Consider the following 23,662-nt stretch of genomic DNA (forward strand, 5'->3'; position numbering starts at 1 on the left):
AAAAAACTTTGTGATTCACCAATCTGTGATGTCATGTCATACATGTGTGCAGACATCCACGAGGTGCCAAACTGAAGACAGAAGGTAGAGACACCCACAGCTGTTGCATGGGGGCCCTCATTCGTGGGGTTCCCCTGGCCAAGGGTTTGGAACACCAGCTATGCCGGGGATGACTTTGCAATCATGGATTCTACCACAGTGCCTTTTCATTACTAGGGGGAAGTCTACCTGAGTTGCATATTGGCTACTCTTGTATGTGATCTTGTGAATGTCTCTCTTCCTGATCCATATGTTGGCTATTATCAAGCCATTTGCCATACAGAAGTCTAGAATGGCCTGTCCTTCTTTAATCCTGTTGCCCTACCCATGTTGACCCAGGCAGCCCTATATCCTGTAATATCTGTCACGATATGTGCATTCAACTCACCCATTATCACTACCAACTCATGTTGTCCTGTTTTATCTAGTAGGTGCTGCAACAGCTGTCTGAATGCACTGTTTTCTTCATTATCTCAGCCTCATTGCTGTGGGGCATAGGCTGAGATTATGAATACTGCCCTATCATTCCACTGGAGTCTGACTGCAATGTGTCTGTCATTAATTCTAATGGCATCCCTCACTGACTTCTGAAGCCTTTCTCTCACGGCTACTCCCACACCATTTTTAGACTGTCCCCCTCCTGAGTAGTAGACTCTGGATCCCAAGCCAAGTGGCTTTGCTGCACTGCCCTTTCATCTTGTCTCTTGGATACATAAGATGTTCAGCATCCTCCATATCACCATGTCATCCATTTCCAGGCTGTGTCTTGTCAACAATTCTGAGTTCATGTTTGGCAGGTTGATTGGTTTTATGTCCAGCTTTCACTCAACAGAGCTATCCCAGTAGCCCAGCCTGGGCAACCAGACACCAGCTGGCCAGTAGCTTATTGACCCAGGGTTGCTGCACTTTATGGCATGCAAGCACTGATCAATAGTGGAACATATACCTTTCCCACCATTAGCATCGGTCCCTGGCATAGGTCAGAGTAAGCCGGGTCCACAACCCACTTATCACCTGTAACTTCCTATGCCCATTTTTGTGACATTAGTCAACATGATCGAATCACCTAGAGCTATATTTTACACTGTTGAGTGGCTAGCCTTGCCACAGCATGCAGTCTGTGATCCATGTTTTCCTGCCTTGAGGATACTGCACACCACAGTAGACGCTCAAAGAGGTTGGCCTGTACAACTCTTCCACCTATAGGGTACCATGTAGAGTATGTGCTGCTGCCCACAGCTCCATTCATTGGTGAGTTTGAGATGGAAACACTCAGCATGTTTTTTTAGAAGTGAGAGAAAGCTCACAGATACACAGGGAGAAAATGCAAACTCCAAACAGGCATTGGTTAGATGTTAGGACTGAACCTTGTACCTTGTGCATGGGAGGCAAAGACCTTCACCGTTATGCCAACTGGTCTATATAAGTATAAATATAAATATAAATGTCAATATATTTATACATGTTCAGTCTAAAATACTAACATCAAGGTTTTTAAATGATTAAAAACATTATAAAATATTTAATATCAAGTATTGTAAAATCAAATGATGCATAGAATTAAATCATGTTCCCTTTACAATTTAGCTGCTCTGGTTTTCAGAACATTGGACATGGAAATGTTATCATTTAAGTCAGGGGTTTACCGGCATCCAGTCTAAGTTACCATGACAACATACCTCCCAACCATCCTGAATTACTTGTTTTTTACTGAGTTTTGGGGTCCAAATAACGGGGTGTCACGATTCCCAAGTGGCACCCCTTCATTTGCGAATTGCCCGGCATTTTATTTTCAATTTTTTTGTTCTGGCTTTTTGAGCTGATGTCATCAGTGGCGTAATGTCGTCAGCTCCATGAAATGGCCTGTCAGCCTGTCAGAATTGAGCTAGCTGCCTAGCTCATGCGTACATTATTTCCAGATGCAAGGAAATGATGGTTCCGGGCGGGAACCTGCAAGAGGTATTTGCTGGAAGTAACATTGCAGCTGTTTATGAGCCAAGTTATGCTGCTGCAAGTTGGAAGGAACATTATGCAGGCCTCGAGAGGTATTTGCTGATTTCAGTATTATAAACATGAATAAAGAATGGTGTTTGTTAACTATTCAAATGCTGTGAGAAGATTAAGATGCACTGCTTCTTGCTAGATGTGCAAGAGAAAGAGAGTCTGCAAAACACCAATCTTAAGCAAAGAGAGTTATGTCTCTTTCATATATTCTATGATCCCCAGCTAAGCATATTAACAGTTGATAAAAAATTATATATGTGGGTGAAGGTGAAACTGTAAAAGTTGCAACAAACTAAATGTTAAAAATTTAACTGATGGAAATACATTAGAATACATAAAAGGGTAAATATTTTTTAACAACTGATTAAATACAGTGCTTTTACAATTCAGATCTGACATTTGAATTATATAGTATAAACGACTGTTGAACGATGTTCCTACTTTAAATATATGATGATACAATTATGTAATGTAGCTATGGAAATTATAGAAATAGGTAAGTTTATTTGATAAATAACATAAATAACATGAACTGTGAATATTAACTAGAAGGGAGAAAATAACAAAGCGTGTTGAAATAGGAATGGTTAGAGTGTGAAAATGGAGTGAGAAATAAAATGAAAAGCATTAAACACATTTAATGAAATTTAAACCCCTTTCTGCTGGAAGTTGATGGATTGCACAAGCTAGAAGCACAATATCTGTTTATTTATCGAATTTACTACTTGGTAATCAAGTTAGGGGTTGAGTCCAGAAACCCTTTTCAGTGATGGTTAGTTTAATTAGAGGTTCTAACTGGATTAGGAATTAACTCTTTTTTTTAATTATTATAGTTATTCTTAGGTTACCTCATAAAAGTGTGCTGAAATACTTGAATATGACGGTCCTTAGAAACCAGATTACTTATTATGTATCAAAAGCTCTAAAAAGAAAGAAAGCTAAGAGTTTGACAACTAGGTGAGAAGTGAGAACTGAATTCTGTATTCCCCCATTATTGGCTTTGTCCAGGTGTTTGAGCTAACAGGTTGAGAGCTATGGTGAGAAGTGAGAACTGAATTCACTAAATGATAGCCATTTAAGTTTCAGTCTTCCTATCTTTCAGGAAACTGCTGATTTGACATAGTGGTATGTATCTTATGCATACTATTGACAATGCTAATTATTTTGGGGCTTTTAAGGACACTGATAATATCTGTGAAGACATTCACAGAAGAAAGATTGCTAAAATGCGGAGGGATCTAGCTGAAAATCAGGATGGGGAAGACTTAGGGAACAGCCCTCAGTTTCTACTCACCATACACAACTTTGAGATGTGGAAGAATCCAGTATTGAACCAGGCATGGATGATTCCTCTAACCCTTTCCCTTTAGGGTACCCCACTCTGAGATGCAGTGAATGGATAGCACAGAACCAGGGATTGGACTATCAAATAGTGAACAGGGACACCTTCAATTATCAAGAGAGGGGTGGAAGGGGAAGAGGAAGGGGATGTGACTATGCAAACAGGTACAACAGGGACTAGATCCCACTGCTTCAATTTTAGATATGGAGACTATCATAGACTATTTATAAAAGGTTTTCAGTTTGTTTCTAGTAGGCCTTTAAAAATAGTTGATGCACTGGTTGATGTAAAACTGTTCTTAAGGAAGAGTAATTTAGGTTGTCTTTTTCATAATTCTGCTTTTAATGGTGCTGAGGACTGTTTTAAGAAGAAAAGTGTTATTAACCTGCCCCTCTATCCTGTCCTAAGGTTTTTCAATAAATTAGTACAGGCTGAATTTAGAAATTTAAAGGATCATATGAGAGGGAGAGGGTACAATTTAACTACTGAGGAAAGGTTATTACTTCAATTTCTATTAAACTGGGGGTGCCAAATCATGAAACTGGACAAAGGGGGGAGTGGTCATTATGGAGACTATAGATTATGATTGACACATTCAGTATATTAAGCAATGATGATAGATAACTAGGACCTTTAGTGAAAGAGGTGGAACACATCATTAGAGATTCATGGCATTCTCTAGAAAGATTAGCAAAATTTAGGAATATTGAATTGTTCAAATATAGTTTTTTGACGATAGATGTCGTCAATTTATTTTCAGTCATTCCACATGGGAGGGGTATTGAAATGTTTAGAAATAGCATCGTGAGTATTAACAAGTTGAACATTGAAACTGTGGAATTATGATTCTTTGGAAAGGGAACGAAACTGAGGTTACTGAGTCTGTGAATTATTTGAACGAAACAACAGATGTTTTGAAGTTTAAAAGTAAATGGAAACAAGATGCAATTGATTATTTGGATATTAATTTATGAAAAATTAATGGAGTTTTGGAGAGTGCAATAATTAGGAAAGCTTCCTATTCAAATACCCTTTTGCATTACAGCAGTAACCATCCTCAATTTCAGAAATGTAGTGTAGTTAAAGGGCAGATGGTTAGGGTGTCAAGACTCACTAGTGCTGAAGAAATGTTTTAAAAATGAAATGTATAAATTGATAGGGTTATTTTTGAACATGGGGTATATACTTAAGTTATTTATTAACATTAAAAAATAAGTTATGCACAAGAGGTTAACAACTTTCGCTCTCATTTTATCTTTGAAACAGGGACTTCAGGTTAATAGTAAGAGCAATGACAAAATGAAAGCTATGGTTCGTTGTCACAATGAGTTTGCCCCCAAGGTAGTGGACATCAATAATAAATGTTGGAGATATATTTTGATCCAGGAATGATGTCCATGTTAGGACCCAAGCCCCAAATAGTGTACAGTAAAGGCAGGAATATTAAGAATGTCTTGGAGGGACAAGGGCTAAAAGATACCTACAGATCTAGCATGACCAAGTGTGGGGCATGCACAAATTGTAGGTATATTAATAACGGGCCCTATGTGACCATAGCAGGATATGATGTTTCCATCAAATGTCTGGGCAAATGTAATTGTAGTTCTTCAATAGTGGTGTATGTGGCTACTTGTTTGTCCTGTCCCGAGTTTTATGTTGGGAAGATGACCCAAAGATTGAGGGATAGAATAAGCAAGCATTTGAGTGCAATAAAGAACAAAGATGGTCATAATGCTCTTTTTGTACATTCTACCAGATGTATTAATTTTAAAAAGTTTGTATTCTTCATTATTGACCGAGTTGTGGTGAGTGAACGGGGAGGGGATGGCAAAGTGTGGTTGGAAGTTAAGGAGTGAAAGTGGCAGCTGCAATTGAATGCCATGAAGGCTCCTGGTTTAAATGATTTTATTTCTATAAAGCCATTTTTGAAATTAAGGCATGATCAAATTTTATAAAGGTTGTAAGCATTCAAGTAGGATTGTTATTGTATGTAGTGTATGTCTTCAGATGTGATGATTGTTAAAGAATGAAGCTTTTGATTCACTGAGGATTAATACGAGGCATATTTAAACCTCTGACTGTATTAATTTGAACAACTCTGAAGAAGCCTTAACTTACTTGGCGAAAGCGCTTAGTTGTTCTGTGTGTGGAGTATTAAACAGACTGTTTTACCGGTTTCTTTTTTTCTTTTTCTTTTCTAGTTGCAGTGGCCTTTTTGGCCAGTGTGTGGAATTATTATTACATTATTATCAAGTCATCCAGACATTTTAATTGTAACACCCAGGGAGTAGTATAGATAGTTAAGTGTGCGTCCTGCACCAGTTTTTATGTTGGTAAGAAAGAAAGGACTTTGAGGAAGCATATTTACAACCACATATATGATGCGACTCATTTTATTTATTTATTTTATTTTACATTTGTTTACCAGGAAGTCTAACTTGGTGGGTATCCATTTTCAGCAGAGGCCTAGGGAGAAAAGCTCCACACAGAACAAAAATTGTAATACATTAACATACATGTCATAAGTTTGCAACAATATACACAGTAACAGAAACTAGTACATGCATATACAGATTCAACTTTCAGCATAGAAACTACAATCTTTGAAACTTACAGATACAAAATTTCAGCATAAAAATACAGTGTTTAGAACATAAAGAGAGTAATGCACTTTGCAGACATTTTACTATACATGCAGCTAGTAAATATTCCTTTTTTGTCTTAGAGCAGGTACCCTATAATCTTATAGGGGGCCACGGGAAACAAGATTAGAATTTAAGGAAATGTCATGGCAACTTAGACTGGATGTTGGCAAACCCCTTGGCTTAAATATCAACATTTCCATCTCCAGTGTTCTGAAAACCAGAACAGCTAAGTTATAAGGGGAACATGAGTTAATTATATGCATCATTTGATTTTACAATACTTGATATTAAATATTTTATAATGTGTTTAGACATTTAAAAAATGTTGATGTTATTAGTATTTTAGACTGAAAATATATAAATATATTTACATTTATATTTGTACTTATACTTATATTTTATTTGTTTTTCCTATATACATTTTGAGACAATTGAGTTTAGATTTTCTTGGCAGGGTATCTTTTATTTATTATGTTTATTCGTTTAGAATTATTAGAACTTCTAGCTTATTCATTACATCAGCATAATTTAAATTTAGTCTCCTAGGTCTTGATTGTGACATATATATATTTTTAAATATGTTAATGATTTGTATTTAGGGATACGCATGATTGGCTAATTGTAGCTTGACAGGATATAAATAGATTGGCTGTCTTTTATTTATTGTTCTGATGATATTTACCAAGATGAAAGTGCTTAACCAAATTTGTGTTTATTATTTTTAAAATAAGTTATTAAAGTTATTATCTCCTGCACCCAGTGCAGTTTCTCTTTTGTTCCTGATTTTGGCTTATGGCAATGGTATTTGGTAAACTAGGAAAGAGATCAGAGCTGTTTCTCTTGTGAGTCACACAGAAATTAAAATTTTCTCTACCTTCCCAACCTGGCAGTCTCTGCAGTTACCTGCCCCTTATCTTAATTTGACCACATATTTCCTTCCCTCTCCTCTTCATTGGCTATTGTTAGTAAGCATACAATTATCATTTTGTATAGTCACTCCCCTACACTTATTTAAATGTATTGTCCCTCTTGCTGTATTCCATAGAGACAGAATACAAAGTGACCACTCCTATCCACTCTGTCTTTCTCTGTCCGTAGAAGGAATTGGCTTTTTTTCTTCATTGCTCTTCAGTGGAAGACGTGGGGGATTTGGGTAACAATTGGCTAATTACAGTAAAGTGTTTTTTTTTTTGGTTGGTTGTTTGTTTTTGTTTTTTTTTTTTTTTTTTTTGTTTTTTGTTTTTGTTATTTTGCTCTTCACTTGAAGAGCTGGGGGGTGGGGGGAGCTCTGGTTTGTGGTACCAGTACAAGGTACTGATTGAATCAGTTATGCTTCTAGACTTTTACCAGGAAAAGGCTATACCAAGCCCAGAGACACCTGCATCATCTTGAACAAGAAGGTTGATCACCAAAGAGCATGTGGCTTGCTTTGCAGCTTGGGATTGGTGCTTCTGGTTTGCTTCTGGTGAGAGAAGAAGCAAAAGGGTATTGCATCCCAGCAGTGTGAAGCTGTGGTGAGACCAGCACTGCTAGTATCCAGGTGGTAGTCATTAAGGTGCATCTCCAATATTCATCATTCTTGATTAAGCTAATTCTTTTTTTTCTTTCAGTAAGTACTGCTTTGTTATCTACTGTCTACCCTAATTTCAGAATGTCTGCCTAAATACTTCATCCTTAAATCATCAGAGTCTACTTTATTAGTTTCCCCTCAGGTGTTTGTCAGTGTCTTATATAGATACAGACACCTTGAGTTAACATTTTTCTTGTAAAAGTACCCTTGAAATTTCAACTATACCTAGTTGCACACAGGGCAACTAGTTTGCTCATTGACAAACATTGCCCCCTCCCCCTAAGTTGCAAACCATATACTACTGACTTTAATTTATATTCTCACCACAACCATCTAATCAGTAAAAAATGGCCTGTTGACATGCATATGAACTTCCCCACTATCTCCATTACCAGCTTGGTGGATATGGGCACCCTGAGGCAATGTAGAAATTGTCTCATCTTTACTGATAACCAGTTGATTCTCAAACAAACTGATAAGGTATGTGAGAGATGTATTTACACAATGCCACTGGAGGCAAAGCTCTCACATAAAACCATTATTAATCCATACTCCTAAAGTTGTGGAACATTTTTAAGGCAATTTCAAGTCTTTTTGGGATATAAAATTGATAAAGATAAAACAAATGCTATAGCTGCAGATTATACACCCACACACAAAGTGGTTCAGCAATACCCATATTTATGGGGACAGAGTTAAGTTGCAGCATTTTGGAGTATGGATTAAAAGACTTTATGGTAAATGAGGATATATAGGAAGAGACTAAACAAAAGGTAATACAAAAAATGAGAAACTGGAAACTCTTGTTCATGGATATGGATAGTAAGATGCAAGCAGTGAAAATGTTTTATTCCCTTTTGTTTTATGTATGGGTCAGGCATATTTTTATCAACCAGAGGAAAAATTATAGATAATAATTGATAATGAGTTGAAGGAAATTTATCTGGGAGGGGAACAGGGGAAGAGTTAAATGGGATACTTTGATCCTTCTAGTAGAACATGGGGGTTTAGGATTATCTAAATTGAAGGGATATTTTGAAGCTACACAGTTAAGGCTCATATGTATAACACAAGTAGAAGGTTATCACAAGCAGAAAGTTATAATTGAAAGTGGAAAGGGATGATGATGAAACGGGGAAATTCAAGAAATAAGACAGTGGAGTTTTGGATGCAGATCCTTAAAGAGAGTAACAGCAAGAATTCAGAATATTAATTATTCTAACATTAATTATTATTAATTATTAACATTAATATTATTATTACTGTTATTTATATTATAGCTTCATAGGTTGGTACTAGGCTATTGACCCTAGGGCCTTTACAGGCCTAGCCATAACAATTCCCTGGCTATTTCTTCCCACAATATTTACTTCCCTGGATCCCTGTCTAGCAGGGTGACTGACGTGATCCCCCAGGTAAATTTCCTATCTCCCATCCAGTTGTCAAGGTTCCTTTTGAAGAGGGCCAAGGAGGCGGTCTGCTTGACATGTATGGGCAGTCTATTCCTGAGTATGGGGAGTCTCTGGGTCAGGAACCTATCCCTTCAGCATGTTTTGTTCATTGTGATGACAAGGTTTAGGTCCCTGGAGCGTGTGTGTCTGATGGATTGGGATTTCTTTAAGTGTAGCATGTCCAACAGCTGTGGGTTTGACATGGCCTTGTATGTTAAGCAGAGATTCCCTCTGAGTAGACAATATGTGACAGAGTATAGCCGGAGTTTTTTTAGTCGGTCAGCATAGGGTATCTGCTTTAGGCCTGTGATTCTTTTAGTGAGGTGTTTCTGCGGCCTTTCCAGTTGTTTCAGATGTCTTGTGAGGTACATACCAAATGGGGCGTTGTACTCTATGATGGGTCTAATGACGGATGAGTACAGTGGGACAATGACCTCCCTTTTTCTGGATGAAAAGCCCTTAGTGATGAGGTATGCCACATAAGAATGATTTCCTGACTGTTGTGGTGATGTGGTTATCGAAGGTGAGACCACTGTCCACCTGTGTTCCTAAGTCTCTTATCACACTTTCAGTGTTTGCTGTACTGCCACCTATGTGGTAATTCATGGGTACATGATTTTTTCCAAAGGGGGTAACTATACACCTCTTGGCATTGAGCTTGAGCCCATGGCTCTAGCACTAAGCATCTGCTTCTGTAAGGTGCTTTTGTAGAATATCCACATAATTTGGAGATTCAGTAATGGCTCTCAGTTTGCAGTCATCTGCAAACATTGTTAGCCAGAGTCCCTTAGTGTTAGCCTGTACTTCAGAGAAGTAGATGCCAAACAAGAGCGGTCCCAGGACTGAATCTTGAGGTACTCCACTTGTCACTTGTCTGGAGCTGGATTTGGAGTCAGCTACTTTCACAGTGTGGGTTCTGTCAGTAAGCCAGTTGACAACCCATCAAGTGACATAGGGATTTATGCTCAGCTTAGTAAGTTTATCTATGACTCCAGAGTGGGGGATGGTGTTGAAGGCCTTGGCAAGGTCCAGGTAGGCTGTGTGGACCTCCTTACCCTCTTCTATGGCTCTGGAGATTGATTCTAAGAATTCAGTCAGGTTCAGGAGACATGTTTGGCCCTTCACGAACCCAAACTGGGTGGGGTCCAATGGTTGAAGGTTGCCACTGTCTTTGTTTATAAATTCGATGATAATACATTCCATGGCCTTGCAGAACAGGCTCATCAGTCTGATGGGATGGTAGTACCTAGGCTCCAAGGTGGATCCCCCCTTGTGGAGTGGGATAACTGTAGCTGTGTGCCACTCAGTGGGCACGAAGCCTGAGATGAGGCTATGATTTAACATGACACTTAAGCGAGGTGCCAGTTCATTTTGTAGTTTATGTAGTACACAGCCCAGGATGTCATCTGGTCCCATGGATGCTGTATTCTTAGCTTTGTAGAGTGGGTTTTTTACCTTTGGGGCCGTGATTACCTGAATTTGGCAATCTTTCAGTATTGAGATGGGACCTTTAGGGGGTGAGGGGAAGGGTGAAGTTGGCACTGAATCGATCTGCCAGGATACTGGCAATGGCCTTGGGATCAGTATATTTGACGCCATTCTGTTGTAGCTCAGAGCAGATCTGAGCATTGCCATTTAGATTCTTGACATAACTATAGAATGCTTTGTGGTTGTCTTTGGAATCTTTGGCAATTTTATTTTTGTAACTAGCTTTGGAGGATTTTTATGAGGGATCTCAGCTTTTTACTGAGGCTGGTAAGGGAGTTTTTTGCATTCTGAGATTTTCCTCTTTTCTGCAACAGTTTCTTACTTCTGTTGTATAGTTTGTTCATGGCAGGGGACCACTAGATTAGCGTCTTGGTTCTATTTGGGATGGCACGATTCGTGCATGAGTGGATGTGCTCGTACAGTGCCTTAGTGTAGGATTGAGCAGTCGAACTTTCAGTTCCCGTCTGCATGGGTGTCATGAAGCTTGTCACTTCTGACTTGAGTAGCATGAAGTTGGCCTTGGAGAAGTTTTTTACAGATGTTTCCTTACTGGGGGGGGGGGGGTGTCAAAGGTGATTAGCTTATGGTCAGACCTAACCAATGAGGGGGTGACCACTGGTGCAGAGCATCGATTTCCCATGTTGGTAATGACCAGGTCCAGGATATTGGAGCCCCTAGTGGGACTATGGATTAGTTGATCCAGAGCGGTGGAATTTATGAATTCCAAGAAGTTGCTACTTATTAATATTAATTATTAGAATTATTAATATTAATATTGCATCCATAAAGTAGCAGAAATAATTCTCAGAAATAAGCCATCACATGAATGGAGAAAGGAGATTTCTCCAATAGGAATGGCTATAAGTAGAGGTACAGAAAATAGGTTGGAATTTGCTTTTGAAAACTGGCAAAGGAACCAAGATATTGGAGCAAATACCTAGAGAGGTAAAGGTAAAAGAGTGGAATGAGGGCAAGAAGACATTTGGACTGCATGCTACAGACTGACTGCCCTACCAGGGACTGATGTCAGAGTACAGGCATAGAGAAAGGAATAGAGGAAACCTAAGTGAAAGACATACTGGTAGAGTATTTGAATCTTGAATGGAAGCTGCTGTTAAAAAAGGGATAACTGGTAGGGCATATAAAATATTGCACAATAACTATAAAATATTGCACCATAACTATAAGATCCATCAGAGGAGGGTAGAAACATTGGGAAGAGAGACTGGAAAAGCATATATATATATATATATATATATATATATATATATATATATATATATATATGGGTCTTCAGAAGATCGACAGACCATTTGATCGACATTCATTTGATTCAGTTTCTTACTTCTGTTGTATAGTTTGTTCATGGCAGGGGACCACTAGATTAGCGTCTTGGTTCTATTTGGGATGGCACGATTCGTGCATGAGTGGATGTGCTCGTACAGTGCCTTAGTGTAGGATTGAGCAGTCGAACTTTCAGTTCCCGTCTGCATGGGTGTCATGAAGCTTGTCACTTCTGACTTGAGTAGCATGAAGTTGGCCTTGGAGAAGTTTTTTACAGATGTTTCTTTACTGGGGGGGAGGGGGTGTCAAAGGTGATTAGCTTATGGTCAGACCTAACCAATGAGGGGGTGACCACTGGTGCAGAGCATCGATTTCCCATGTTGGTAATGACCAGGTCCAGGATATTGGAGCCCCTAGTGGGACTATGGATTAGTTGATCCAGAGCGGTGGAATTTATGAATTCCAAGAAGTTGCTACTTATTAATATTAATTATTAGAATTATTAATATTAATATTGCATCCATAAAGTAGCAGAAATAATTCTCAGAAATAAGCCATCACATGAATGGAGAAAGGAGATTTCTCCAATAGGAATGGCTATAAGTAGAGGTACAGAAAATAGGTTGGAATTTGCTTTTGAAAACTGGCAAAGGAACCAAGATATTGGAGCAAATACCTAGAGAGGTAAAGGTAAAAGAGTGGAATGAGGGCAAGAAGACATTTGGACTGCATGCTACAGACTGACTGCCCTACCAGGGACTGATGTCAGAGTACAGGCATAGAGAAAGGAATAGAGGAAACCTAAGTGAAAGACATACTGGTAGAGTATTTGAATCTTGAATGGAATATGTTGTTAAAAAAAGAGATAACTAGTAGGGCATATAAAATATTGCACAATAACTATAAAATATTGCACCATAACTATTGGAATCCATCAGAGGAGGGTAGAAAAGATTAGAAAGAGAGACTGGAAAAGCATATATATATATATATATATATATATATATATATATATATATATATATATATATATGGGTCTTCAGAAGATCGACAGACCATTTGATCGACATTCATTTGATCGACAGCTCATTTGGTTGACAACCAGTATTCAAGGCACTTAACAGGGATTTGCCCCCCTCCCCAATGTTGCGCGACCCTGGAGTTGATATATATAGTTGGGCATTGGGGGGTGTGGGGAGCAAAGCCCCCACTTATTTTCATTTAAAAGCATGAAAATACAAGAAAAAATACACATTTTAAACTAAAATAGGTTGGGGACTTCTCCCCACACACCCCCATTGTGGGGGGCTGTGCCCCCCACACCCCCAACTATATATAACAACTCCAGGGTCACACAACATTGGGGAGGGGTCAAATCCCTGTTAAGTGCCTTGACTACTGGTTGTTGACCAAATGAGCTGTCGACCAAATGAGTTTCGATCAAATGGTCTGTCGATCTTCTGAAGTAGACCCATATATATATATATATATATATATATATATATATATATATATATAGATAGATAGATATATATATATATATGTATATATATATATATATATATATATATATATATATATGTGTATATACATACACACATATATTTAGGGCTCCAGGGCTCCAAAGTATGCAGAAAAGTCCAGAAGGTTTAGAACTTTTGCTTGGAAGGGTTTGCATAGGTATTTTTATACTCCAAGCAAACATCAAAGAATTTCTCCTCAGGTAGACAGCAAATGTTATAGGTATGATGAAGAAGAAAGCGGTAACTGGGAACATATGTTTTTGAAGCGTAATGAGTTGGCAGATTTTAAAAATTCCCTACAGAGTACTCTGTCAGAAATACTGAATGAACAAATGGCTTTAGCTAAGGAAATTATTCCTTTGAGCTGGGATAAGGGATATGAATTGATGAGACATGTCAAGGCCTTACTATGAAAAAAGTAATTACTAGAAAATGGAAATCAAAGTCTAAACCAACTGCATTTGAAATACTGAAAACTATAAAAGAGATAAAATAAATGGAAGATGGATCTTTAGAAAAGAGAAGGAGCAAATTACATAGAAGTAAAGGGAAATTGTGGGAACAATTAATGCAGAATAATGTTCAGGAGGAGGAGGAGAGAGTTTAAGGGATGGCAGGAATTAATCAAATTGTGTAATGTTGGACTGACAAGGAAAGAAAAGAAATGTGATGTAGCAATTGGAGGAAAAATGTTAATATGATTTGTTTTCTTTTATCCTAATGTATATTTGCCTACATCTTAAGTCACCATTTAATAAAGTTATTTTAAAAAATGCTTTTGTTAGAAGGAACATTATTAAGTTACATTTTGAGTAAAGCTTTGCTAGGATAGTGATATTGTTAAAAGTGCATGAACATTAAGGGTGTAAGGTATAGGGCTACATAGTATAGATAGGAAAGTGTAGCTATTTTCTGTTGATTTAGCATGCTTGTCAGGGTGAACAGGCAGTGTAAGTCAAGTGAATGATATTACCAGTGGACTAAGAATATTAGACCTCCACACACTACATGTTTTTGGTTTCTAAGTCAAGCAAATGTATAGCAGCTCCACTTAGAAAATATGCATAAGGTTTTCAAATTGGTGGCAGGCTTTGAACCATCAGCTAGATGGAAAAAAGATTTCCTGGATGATGTAACTGCCAGTCAGTGGAAAGTTAGCTTCCATGTAAATGTAAATATAAAATAAATTTTACTGGACTTTAGACTTTATGGGACAGCTATTGTGAAATGAAAGGCAAAACTTTATTAGATTTGAAAGAAATGGAAGTCTGTACCTTGAGATGGAAAAACTATGGTTATTGGTTATACTAGAAAAATTTAAGGTTAGAAATGTTTTGGATCATACTCCAACTTTGAACCAGCCTTAGACTTATAATATAATGCTGATTTTGCATTATGTTATGTGTAACAATAGCCACAGCTTGCTGTAATTCAGATTCACCTTTTTTTGTTATTCTCCTGAACTTACTATTATATGTTGGTTATAAAGCTACTAAAATGTACCTTTGGTCTCTGCAAGATTCTTTTGAACATTTGTATTTGGCATGCCTGATAGGAATTTGAGCTTGCAATTGGAAAGCATTCCTACATAAAAAAAAAACAAAAAAAAAAACAACAGGACTGGCAAAAATTGTCAGCTGGAGCACCCTCAGATAACCCATGTGAGGCTCCTTTTACCTCTTGGCAATAAAGCTGCTAAAACATGCCTTTGTCCTGTGAAAAATTATTTTAGACATTTACATTTATATGACATCTGTTTTTTTCTCTTCCACTCTGAATATGTCTGGCATTGTTGTTTATGAGTTATTCCTCATAGTTCAACCATTTTCTCCTCCTTGCAATTTCAGTTGCTCTCCTTTGTACACATAAAAACACTTCTACCTTATGATCTCTATATGTCCTCCAGAACTGAATATGGTGTTCCATATGAGACCCTTAGAGTGGGAGGAAGTCTGCATCATCTCTGGAGTCATTATATATGTTATATTTGAATAACTTTCTCTGATCTTCAGGATCTAGTCTACAGCAATCCATCCTGCTCTTGTGTGCCGTTTACATGGCATTACACCTGGCCCTCTCCTTCTACCCATTACTTTGTAGGCAGTGAGCCCACACTGCAGCTCTGTGCACCTTTATGGACCAAGTCCAACTACTACATATCAGTCATCCAGCAACCATGCACTTACAAGAGAGCACCTCCCACAGATATGGCACCAGGGATGGAACTAGGTGTTATTCTTCTGAGCAATGTTCTCTTATTATTTTAACAAATTATCATAAGACTCAAATGTTGTGGATTATTTCCCCCCCTTCTCTTAGACCAGTTTGCTGAGGGTGACCTTACCAGAGGCACAAAACTCCATACGAAATAGCTGCAAGGATCACAGGTGCTCACAATTCCTTTCAATTTGATAAGATTTGCTTGTCTGGCACTTTACCACAGATAATTACAGCAATGAACTGCTAACAAGCTTCATCCTGTAACCCTGGGTTTAATTCCTTCATTCACCTTTTGTCTACTGTGTGACCCTGAGCAGGCCACTTGACCTTCAGTGCTCATGGATTGCTGCTGAAAAGTGACACTTGTGCTTAATTGGCTTACTCTGTTCACAAATGAGTAAAATAAAAAGGTTGCAATCTTACTGCCTTGTGAAAATGCACATGCATTGTCATTCATTGTTATTGCTTACTATTCATTAAAGCTGGTTGGTTGTGCTCTAAATCCAACAGCATAACTGGTTATTTGAAGTAAATGTTTCCAAAAGTTTTGTTTGCTATGTACAAGTTAATCTTTTTCCTGTTATACTCACTCAACCACTTGATTTGCCATTAATACAAAATAAAATATTCTGTTTTTCCACAATGACTGTTCAACTTTTTTTACTAGTTTTTGAAGCTTATTGAATGTAAACAGCTTTTGTATACATGAACTGGCATTTACAATTTGTTGTGCATCTGCCCATGTGTACATCCACAATAAAACATCAAAGCAGCTGTTCAGTTGCATGATCCCAGTATCAGTGGCATACTGGTGACACAATTTAAGAAATTTATTTCTACAGTGCCAGCATTATGTCTGCCAGTACTTTTTCGTGTCAGTTGCTCAAAAGTCTTTTACTTGGTTCATCTCATAAGTAAAGAGATTCCTTCCAGAAAAAGGAGGCTATTACCTCTCTATACTCCTCCTTTATTAGACCAATAATTGAGTATAATGCTCCATTTGGGATGTACTTCTCCAAACATCTGCACCAACTGGAAAGGAAACTGAAATACCTCACAAAGAGAATCCATGGCCTCCAACACCTCTCCTATGCAGACAGGCTCAAATCACTATCACTCTACTCAGTATCGTACAGATTGCTCAGAGGTGATCTGTGTAATACCTACAAGCAGCAGCGGCCTTAGGTCAGCTGGTGCCCTAGGCAAAAGGGCTCCACAGCGCCCCCCCACACCACCCAGGTGCCCCCAACCTGGTCTACCTACACCAAATAAATACTGGAAAAGCACCCCTGCTGCAGCAGCACCCTAGGCGGCCGCCTAGTTGGCCTATGTCTAAGGCCGGCCATGCCTACAAGGCAATCTTGGACTCTGCCCTACTAGAGATGCTCCATATCCATAGGTCTTAACTCCTCATGCACTACCCGCTCAAAAGGCATGAATCTAATATGCAACATCAACAAAACCTGCTGGAGAGACAGGCTTGTCTCCTAGAGGCTGCCCTATCTCTGGAACAGACTTCCCATTAAAGTCAAACAGAGCACCTCGCTGACAGTCTTCAAGTGCATCCTTGATGAGTGGATAGAAAACCACAAATTTGTCCCAGGGTTCCACCTGTGTCCCTCACTGACAGGGGTGACAGGTGATGACTAAGGTTTATTCTTGGGCATAAACGTTTGGCTAGGCTTGTAAGGGGCCCAGGGACATTAGCCTAGTAACCTCCTATGATCCTATGATCCTATGAACTAATATAACCAGCTGGTATGTGCCCACATTCTGCACATGAATAAATTACCATATATGCTAAAATATTCTTCTAAACTGTATTCTTTTTCATTACAGCAAAACTAATATCCTGCCAGAATACAAGTCTTGGCTCAGGCTACTTCAAGGTAAAGCAGACACAAGCATCACTGCCAGGCAGATCCAACACAAATGTCAGGAACAACATCTGTATGGGTGTGTAGCTTTTGTCGTTCTACCAAAAGACTTTGGCCTCATCATTTATGAAGCTTTGTGAAATTCCTTGGAAACATTTGTCATCCTTTTTTAATTCATCATGGTTCTTGCCTGCTGTGTGACCTGATATTGAAGTTTTCTCTACAGTGGTTCAAAGATAGATCCATTCAACATAAAAACCATGGCCAGCCCCTTGTTATCTGTCTTTATAGAAGTCCATCCTTATCATCACTAACAACCACTTCCCAGCTATGACATGAAGGCCAGAACTAATGGAGGGCTTATTCATGGGCATTGGTGTTGAAAGACAGGGTATCTGTCATTAATGTCTAACATGTTGATGGCGGCGTCACTCCTACACACACCAAAAGTGACCTCCAAGCTAAATTAAGTGTGCTTGGTGACACTAATTAATGAATGTGACTTACATAACCTAAGTGTGAACAGTGTTTTCTATTAGCCTGTTTAAGGCCTTGTGAAGGAACCTCTGCAATTCAACAATGAAGTATTGGCAATGGAGAGAGCTAGATAATTCTCCTACCTTGAAGGACAGTCAGCTCTCCATAACAGTAAACACAGGAGGTGAGGTTCACCAAAGAATCCACTGAATTTGTGACTCCCTGTGAAACTGTTTCAGCACGTCACCGATGCCATGATTTAAGAAAGGATTCAGACATGTGGATAAGGGCCAATTGCCTTTCCTCCCATTCTTTATGGATAGGAAACGTATGTGACTCCCAACGTAACCTAAGGTAATGTAGAAGTACCACCACCAATTCCTTTAAAAATGTCCTTACTCAGGTGGTAAGACCACCCCACTAACAATAGTGTTTCTCTTTAAAGCAATCTCATTAGCAAACTGAGGAAACCATCCTCATGTAATGGTTCCACAAGAGAGGAAACCATTCAGATGTCTGACTTTGTCTTAAAGCAGATTTGACCTCGAATACCAGGATCAGACATAGAAATCTTGTGTGAGCAAAGGAAACACTGCAAAAACAAACTAAATGTGTTTTTCATGTAACAAATAGGGTCATCACAAGGTGAGAGGCACTGAAACCCCATCCTCATATTATTGGACTACCATGAAGTGAACTACAAGGGTTTAAAAGTGAAGAGAGCATATGAAGGGAAAAGAAAGAAAATCCCACCTCCACCAGCACACAGCTCTTGCACAATGAAGAGTCTGAAGTTTTGGTGGATAAATCTGTGAGGCCAGGACTGTATTATGGAGTCAGAGCTGGATCCCATAATGAACCATAGCAGAAATTACCAATGAATCAAGAGATCCTCATCACTGTTGGGAGTACAGCTCCAGCTCCTGTTTAGTTTTAAATGCCACAATACTGACCAGTTTGTCTTACTTATATCCAAACCAATTCTACCTGTATTTCCTGTGTTAATATCCTGCTGCATTTCAGATCACATTATACTATGCTAAATGACGTACTTTCCATTCAAATGCTTCTGTAGTTTTTTTAAAATATGTATTAGACTGGGCATGCCTCCTGAATGATCCCATTTCATTGGTACATTTGAGATAGCATTTATGAATATGTATATCCAGTAGCAGCATTATGTCTGCCAATGACTTCACTCAGATGTATAATGCTGCTAATCCTTATACAGTACTACTCACTTACTTCCATCAGACGTGCTGTTAATCATTATACAGTACTACTGACTTACTTCCATCAGTTGTGCTGCTAATCCTTATACAGTACTCCTCACTTACTTCCATCAGTTGTGCTGCTAATCCTTATACAGTACTACTCACTTACTGCCATCAGTTGTGCTGCTAATCCTTATACAGTACTACTCACTTACATCCATCAGTTGTGCTGCTAATCCTGATACAGTACTACTCACTTACTTCCATCAGATGTGCTGCTAATCCGTATACAGTACTAATCTCTTACTTCTATCAGATGTGCTGCTCATCCTTATACAATACTACTCACTTACATCCATCAGTCATGCTGCTAATCCTTATACAGTACTACTCACTTCCATCAGACGTGCTGCTAATCCTTATACAGTACTACTCACTTACTTCCATCAGTTGTGCTGCTAATCCTTATACAGTACTACTCACTTACTTCCATCAGACGTGCTGCTAATCCTTATACAGTACTACTCACTTACTTCCGTCAGTTGTGCTGCTAATCCTTATACAGTACTACTCACTTACCTCCATCAGTCGTACAGCACCGATCCATACATAGGGAAAATTATTTCTAATGGTGATGTTTACTGAGTCCAAAATATGTTTATTCTCTTCTTTATTAAGTATTGACCCCAAATGTCCATTTGCATTTCTCCATTGCTGTTGGCAGTAAAGCTAAGAAAAGAGAATATAAATCTTTCAGGAATTCAACTATGAAATGTTTCAATTCATTTTAACTGCTTCCAAGTATTTATACAATTTAAAAACAGTTTCATTTCATTTACTGTGCTGAGATATATAACATTGTCAAAGTTGCTGTAAACGGCTAAACTCTGGTCTGATTGAGTTGATATTAAACTACAGTACAGCAGTTGTAGCTTTTGGTAAGGTCATGTGACATGCAAGTGACACAAGTGTGTTCTAGGTAGGTGTGAGTGACTCTTTACATCAGGGATGAGAGAAGGCAAAAGTAAGAACATCTGCTATCTTTCTGTATGGTACATATCTATTTAGATTATTATTGTCCCTAACAGTATTAAAGTTAAAACACTGGGAATGATGAATGTCAAATGTGGATGGGACCTAGAAGAAGCAGAAGATATTAAGAAGAGATGGTAGGAATTTACAAAATAACTAAATGGGAAGGTCTCTTAAATCACTGATACATATGATGGCATGTTGTCTAACCTAAAACCAGACATCCCTGAAAGGGCAATTGCATGTTCCCCAGAAAGCCTTGCTAACTTTAGGAAGTGAAGAAACTCAAGATGAATTATTTAAAATCCTGCAAAATGATGTTAAACTGTTGCCTGTAATTTTCCAGCAACTTTGGAAAACATAGTGGTGGCCGTTTGATTGGAAAAGGATGGCCTTACCTATATCCCAATACCAAAAGAGGGCAATACTAAAGAGTGCTTGAATTATCAAACAATTTCATGTTCCACGTGCTAGCAAAGTCCTGAAAATTTGAGATCAGCGATCAATGGACTGAGAATTGTCAAATGTATAATCTGATTTTAGAAGCAGAAGAGGCACCAGAGATCAAATTGCCAATGTCTGCTGGGTGACGGAGAAAGAAAGGGAGCTACAGAAAACATCTGCCTTATTGATTACTCTAAATCCTTGGTGTGGCCCATAACAACCTGTAACAACTTCTTAGAAAAACAGGCATACCAAGTCACATTATCTGCTACTAAGGAATCTGTATGCAGAATAAGGAGAAATAGAAATGAATATGGAATAAATGACTGATTCAAAAGTGGGAAAAGAATGCAGCAAGGCTGTATTCTGAATTTATACTCTGAATATACCATGTGAAATGTGGGGTTAAATGAGTCAGATGCTAGAATCAAACTTGTCAGGAGAAATATTAGCAGCCTCAGATACTCAGATGATACTATTCTGATGGTTGAAAGTGAAGAGGAGTTGAAGAGCCTGTTGATGAACGTGAAAGTCGAAAGCGCAAAAGCAGGCCTGCTCCATGAAAAAAATAAAATAAAATACAAATGACAAAATAAGATTATGTCACCTAGCCCTATCATTTTTTTTCAAATAGATTAGTAAAACAGGGGGCATGATGGGGATTACAGCTATGAAATTAAAATATACTTGTTTCTAGGGAGAAAAGCTGTGGCAAGTATGGATAAGATATTAAATGGCAAAGAGATCACAGTGTCAAATTGTCAACAATGGTCCATAATGTTGCAGATATGTTTTTTTTCTGGTAAAAAGATATGAATGAGAGAGTTGGGCTCTTAGTGAGGCTATGTGCTGGAAAATCTTTAGTTACTGAACTGTGATGTTGGTGAAAACTTTTGAGAATTTTGTGGATTGCAAGATCAACTCAGGCAATAGTTCAGAAAGTAAATCCAGACTGTTCACTTGATGATCTGATAGAAAAACTTAAAGATATTTTAGCCACATAATGCGAAGACAAGACTTGACTAGAAAGGCACTAATTATGGTAGAAAGTGAAGGCAAAAGAAGAAGGATATAGCAGATGCCAAAGACGGACAGATAACATTACCAAAATAATGAACAGGAATTTGCAAGAACTTAAAGAAGCCCTGGTGGGCAGACAGGCTTGGTGTGCTAAAGTCCTTGAGATAATGAAGGGATAGACTCTACTAAATGACTAAAGAGCACCAGGCCAGTATTTTGCAGTGGAGGGACTCTGGTTATAGCAGACATGAACAGAATCTGTGTGCTACTGAAAAAGTATAATGTATTCTGTCTTACATCTAGGAACATGATGTGTTGTCACACTTAATTTATTTTCTTTTATATGTGTACAACATGCCTTCTGCACCCACACTTATAATAAATAAATTCCTAAAGAGACCCACAAGGATTGATACATTGGATATGATAGTGAATGGAATGCTGTATTTAATAAACAGAAAGAGTGAGAAACAGACTGATGCATGTAGAAATTACACTGAACCTTCAAACAGCAGGCTCAGGATTGTAATACTTATTACTACAAAAACTTTTTCTTAGTTTGGTCATGATTCAGCAAGCATTTATGCAAAATGTTTGCTCAGGATAAAAATGAAAGAAACATCATTCTCCACACTAGTGACCAATGTTGCATCATGCTAAATCAGTCTTGAGATTGTCTGACTTGGTGCCAGACCATTACTGCAAGAATTGTTTGCTCCCAAAGGTGCCATAAGTGACTGGGATCTGACTAGTGACTTTGGCACTACAGTCAGATAAAGTAGGTATAGTGGATGAAGGCCTGTTGTTTCATACAGATGGATGGCTGTTGCTGTACGTAAGTCTTAGATTAATCCACCTCTGCTGGAAACTGGTCACACCGTAATGCTAGCAAGCATGGAAGCATTCATTCATAAGTCTACAAAGATACATTGAAAGCAGGAAAAAGATCAGGGCCAGAGGTAAAAACAACCATCCCCATATTTACAGACAATTATCACACCCCCAGCCAATGACAGCATGCCAACAAAGGCTACCAGATATGGTGTATGTAGTAGTAATATGAAGGGCAATTATAGAGCTTCAGGGGTGGAAGAGCAATCTGGAAATCATGGGTCTGGTGTCTGTGGCACATTGATAAATTAAAGTCGACATGTTTTGACAATAGTCTTTATGGTCAACAACCTAACATGTTGTCCTAGCTTCTCAACACATGCCCCACTTCTCTATCAATACTACCTTCAAATGTAGATTCATGGTTTCACTAACTTTGGCAGTTTATTTGTGTTGACTTTCAGTCACTCTGCAAAAGCTTCTTCTTTCACTGGCCTATCTGTTTCTACTATTAGATTCCTCAGAAGAATAAGTATGCACTGGTAATAAATACCTCCTCTAAAATGTATTTTATTTTTATTTGTTTGCCAGTTAGGTGGGCTGGTCTACTAAACCTTTTCAGCATCGGTCCTGGTTCAGTGGAATAGAAACTAAAAGGTACAGTACATTGACAAAATACAAAGCCATTTATAGAAGTAAAAGTATGATGAAATATTAACCCAAAATAAAGAAAACATTATTGTAAACTTTTAGGTACAATATTTACAATATCAGCAGTGAAGGCCTTCTAAAGGAATTAAATGATTTGTGTTGAAATTGGTGTCTGTCCCTGAAGCATGTTCCTTTATATCTTATCTATTGTATTCTCTTCTCTCATTTTATCTATATACAGCCTACTCTGAATGTAGGCGTAAGATGTTTTAACATGTTCGATGTTATTTGAAATAATCTCATTTCACATTTATTTAAAATTATTGCCTAATTCTTTACAGGAATGCAATAAAAATTTAATTTTTAGAAATAATAATTTTATATTTTTGATCATATATATGTTCTGTATAAAGTGCAGTTATCTGAACATGCCTAAACAAAAAGTGACAAAGAAGTCATTTGTACCCGTTTCAGTTTCAGATTGCAGCAAAATGCACTGTCCCCCTTTGTTTTAAGATGTGGAGTTGTCTTAACTTAAGTTGGGAGGTTG

The 23,662-nt window shown here is 38.1% G+C and overlaps 1 protein-coding gene across 1 annotated transcript in view; it reads right to left on the bottom strand.

Annotated features, from left to right (window-relative positions):
• Positions 1-23,662, bottom strand: part of LOC122809479 (lectin-like) — a 297,360-nt gene that overhangs the window by 78,973 nt on the left and 194,725 nt on the right. Inside the window, exon 3 of the mRNA XM_044081025.1 lies at positions 19,714-19,863. Within this exon, the coding sequence (XP_043936960.1) occupies positions 19,714-19,863 (150 nt within the window). The remainder of the gene's footprint in view (positions 1-19,713; positions 19,864-23,662) is intronic.

The sequence above is a fragment of the Protopterus annectens genome, chromosome 1.part1, assembly GCF_019279795.1.
Source record: "Protopterus annectens isolate FY-2018-M chromosome 1.part1, PAN1.0, whole genome shotgun sequence".
Lineage (NCBI taxonomy): Eukaryota > Metazoa > Chordata > Ceratodontiformes > Protopteridae > Protopterus > Protopterus annectens.